This window comes from Bremia lactucae, linkage group LG6 (assembly GCF_004359215.1).
Source record: "Bremia lactucae strain SF5 linkage group LG6, whole genome shotgun sequence".
Taxonomy (NCBI): Eukaryota; Oomycota; class Peronosporomycetes; order Peronosporales; family Peronosporaceae; genus Bremia; species Bremia lactucae.
This window is the reverse complement of record NC_090615.1, coordinates 2,701,063-2,704,522: the sequence shown is the minus strand read 5'-3', so window position 1 is coordinate 2,704,522 and position 3,460 is coordinate 2,701,063. Positions and strand designations below refer to the sequence as shown.

General features: G+C 49.5%; 1 protein-coding gene across 1 annotated transcript; it reads left to right on the top strand.

Moving 5' to 3' along the window:
- Positions 1–2,419: 2,419 nt before the first annotated feature.
- CCR75_005678 (uncharacterized protein) lies at positions 2,420–2,794 on the top strand (the record flags this gene model as incomplete). The annotated part of the gene is made up of 1 exon (XM_067963755.1): positions 2,420–2,794. One exon carries the CDS (start codon positions 2,420–2,422, stop codon positions 2,792–2,794), a length of 375 nt encoding a protein of 124 aa, XP_067818466.1.
- Positions 2,795–3,460: the final 666 nt, after the last annotated feature.

Sequence of the window (3,460 nt, the reverse complement as noted above, 5' to 3'; positions counted from 1 at the left end):
AAGAGTTTCGACTCTTGGGAACCGATCGATACCCTACATATTCATGTGCCCGGCTTGATGGCCGCCTATGAAAAGGAGCACCAGCTATGGCCTCTTCGCTAGTCTCAAACGGACTAGCGGAAGCAGCGTTGTGAGAAGAAACAGGGGTACAGTACCGCCCATGATTTCTTTCACACGCAAGCGGGCGAAATTAATTCGCTGCGACCGCTGTTTCATCGCATCGGAATGCGGATGAATGCGGCGCAGGAATTTCGCCTCGTATTGGTCGGGCGTTTCGTTTGAACGCAACCCGACCGGGATCGGGAAAATACGCCCAAGCGATTTTCCCTGAGCCCTCCATGATTGAAAGACGCCATAATTGTTATGTGCATCTACAAGAACGCGCTCTAGGAGCGACGCTCTTGGCCCGTTTAAACGAGGCCATTTAGATGGAAGGGCATCGGTGATATGCCACCCGTCACATAGCCACGTTCAAAACGACTGGCTTGTGAACCGACCGAGCACGTTCACGTGTCGTCGGCGGAACTTAAGGCTCGGAATCTTGTATGTCAGAACTGTTACGGAAAATGGTTTGATCATAAGGCGTTGTGGTTTTACCCAACGGAGAAGCAGCTGCGCCTTTATGGGCAGCGCTCTCATTACCTGTCGCTGCGCTTTCCAGCGCAGACGACGAGACAGCATTCGTAAATGATGCTGTCTCCATGTTGTGAGCCATGAGAGAAGTTTGGATGGGCAATAATGCGCCATCATCATTCCTCATGAGCTCGTTGTCCGCATCACTACTATGAGGTGACGGCAACGGTATCGACTCATTGTAGTCGACAATGAGCAACGGATCAACATCCTCACTGTTAAAGTGGGATGGATCCTTCAGCCCCGTAACGCGACAGCAGCAGTAGCTGTCGGCGTTTCGACCAAGGCATTGGACGCTGCCGGCGTGTTAACGCGGCGCCCCCCATGCGCTTAATGCGAGGTTGAGTGGGCTTCTTCGCAGACAACCCACGAACGTGGGCCCTTCTAGGTGGCATCTTTGGCGCCGTGTATAAAGCCACAGGTCGCTTCAGGTCGCTACAGTGAATGAGAGAACTAGTGGCGCGTTAAGCAGCTCGTAGTTCCTCCTTCCTCTTTGACAATTTTTTTAAAAGTAAATTTGTTCTTAAAGGGGGGAATGGTGTAACGGGATAAAGTTGCCCTAAAATTACACATTCCCCTTAAGCACACTTGGTGAACTTAGGGAATGGTCAATTAGTAATATAAAGTAGTTATACCCACCACTTGAGTGTGGTACAAATTTGTGACCAACCCTTGTGTATGTGATGCACATAGGTGCATTCACATTAGGAGGAATGACGCCTAGCGTCATCCGTGATGACGGCTAACATCATCCGTTACGGGAGGTATCTAGAAAGAAACGCCCGCAGTACATATTAGTGGTATCTACAGAGATGACATTTTTGATTGGTAAAAATAGGTATTTATATTTAATGCGACTAAATTTAAATCAGTCTGAAATAACTTTCTATTTAGTAAGAGCGCACGAGGAGCCGGATTACTGCTCCCGTGACGACAGTTTACTAGAGTACTTAATGCGTTGGGTGAGGTCGCTTAGGCGCCCACCACAACAACTTCACTGTACGCAAGAGAAGACGGTCTAACCGCTTCCTCGCTGTGCTAGGGTGTGTGTCTAAGTAGAGCGTGATCGCATTAAGACGTGCCCGCCTCCAAGACTGGTTGAGCCGGCCCTTCACTGAGCACCCTTAAAACTTTTTTAGAGTCCCTCTCATTGAAGACAAAAAATCAATAAACTTTGTGCGGGTTCGGAAGGTTGTTAAATTTTTCTTTTGATCAGTTATTATTATTATAAACTGTGGGGTGCCGTTAATATTATTATTCCTTGATAGAAAACAATATTTATTTAACGTACACCCCGCTTCTTCCGTGCTGTCACTCTTCAATTTGCGTGGATACATACAAAGCTACAGAAAAAGTATACCTTTCCACCACCACCTCAATGAGAGGTGAGCACATCGGCGCGGCCGCTTCGGCCGCCGCGACATCCTAATCCTCCTGAACCGGGAAAAAAGACGGAAAACGAAGATATTCAAGCCACTGATTCAATTAGAGCGATCACCTTATCACAACTGTCATGGAAGAACAGGGACTTGACGTGTGGTCACATGAGGTAGTATCCAGACGTCGGCAGGAATTTTACGGCTGAAACAGACACGAGAGCTGACTCGTTTGTATAACCTGGCAACCTGTGAATACACGCTTCAAGTTAGCTCCGCCATTACGGTCATGACGGAGGACGAAAAAGCGGTAATGAAAGCGTATTTAGGGTGCAGACTTGAACTCCCTAGTGAAAAAAACGAGGATCTTCTCTCCGCCGTTACTAGCTCGCAATTACGCTTTGCGGGTAATGGGGGCCGAAGCCTTGGACGCGCTCCAGCTCATTCAAATGTTTGCAGACATAACAGATGGGGTAGTAGCAGATGTCCGCCACCCTGGGGTGCCAGGGCTGAAGCAGCTAGACAACAATAACTGGACTGAAGTTTTTGCACACGTAGCTGCCCAGTCTAACTCTCAGGAATCACCTCAATCAAGTTTGGCACGAAAATGGTGCTTCTTTACCACTTCCAGAAAACGCAATCAGCTCTTTGCACTCGCTGTTATAGTCCACCGCACCCTCGAAGCAGATGCAACATCAGGGACATTAGGCTGGAAGAATCGCGAGCGCACAAGCAACGCGAATATATTGGACGACACGAGGAGCCATCACAGGCGGCGTTACTAGACTCCACTCGTTTGTCGTAACTTGAAGCTGGTTTGATGGCACTAAAAATCCCGAATGCCCTCGCAGGGTGTGTGGGCGGCACACTGCGCCGATATTACGTGAAGTGGTTACATCGGTCTCTGCTGCAATCGCACAGGACTTGGGATACACGCCGGAGATGTCCGGCGTGACTCTAACACGTTCGACTCGCTCATCTCGCATGAGGGCGTCCTAAGGATCGTGGAAATATTCCGAGGGCTGCGGCACGAGGTTCTGCGGCTCTTACACCATACTCTCACCACCCAGCAGTTCGAGAGGTTGCCCGGGCACAACAACATGGTATTACTATCGCAGCTGAGGTGGCTATGAAAGAGGCAGGGCCTACATCTCGAGCGCGGACAACAAAGAAAACAAGACTTGAAATATGAAGTAATTACCAGGTTTATAGTCGGAGAACGACAACACCGGTGGCGGTGCGGTACAAGCAGATAAGGGCCATCTACGAGGAGCTAATAGGGGAGTCGGACCAATTTGACAGTGAAGACAGAGACTGGAGGCGGGCACGTCGTAATGCGGCCACGCTCTACTTAGACACACACCCTAGCACAGCGAGGAAGCGGTTTAACCTGCTTCTCTTGCGTGCAGTAAGGTAGTTGTGGTGGGCGCGTAAGCAACCTCACCCAACAC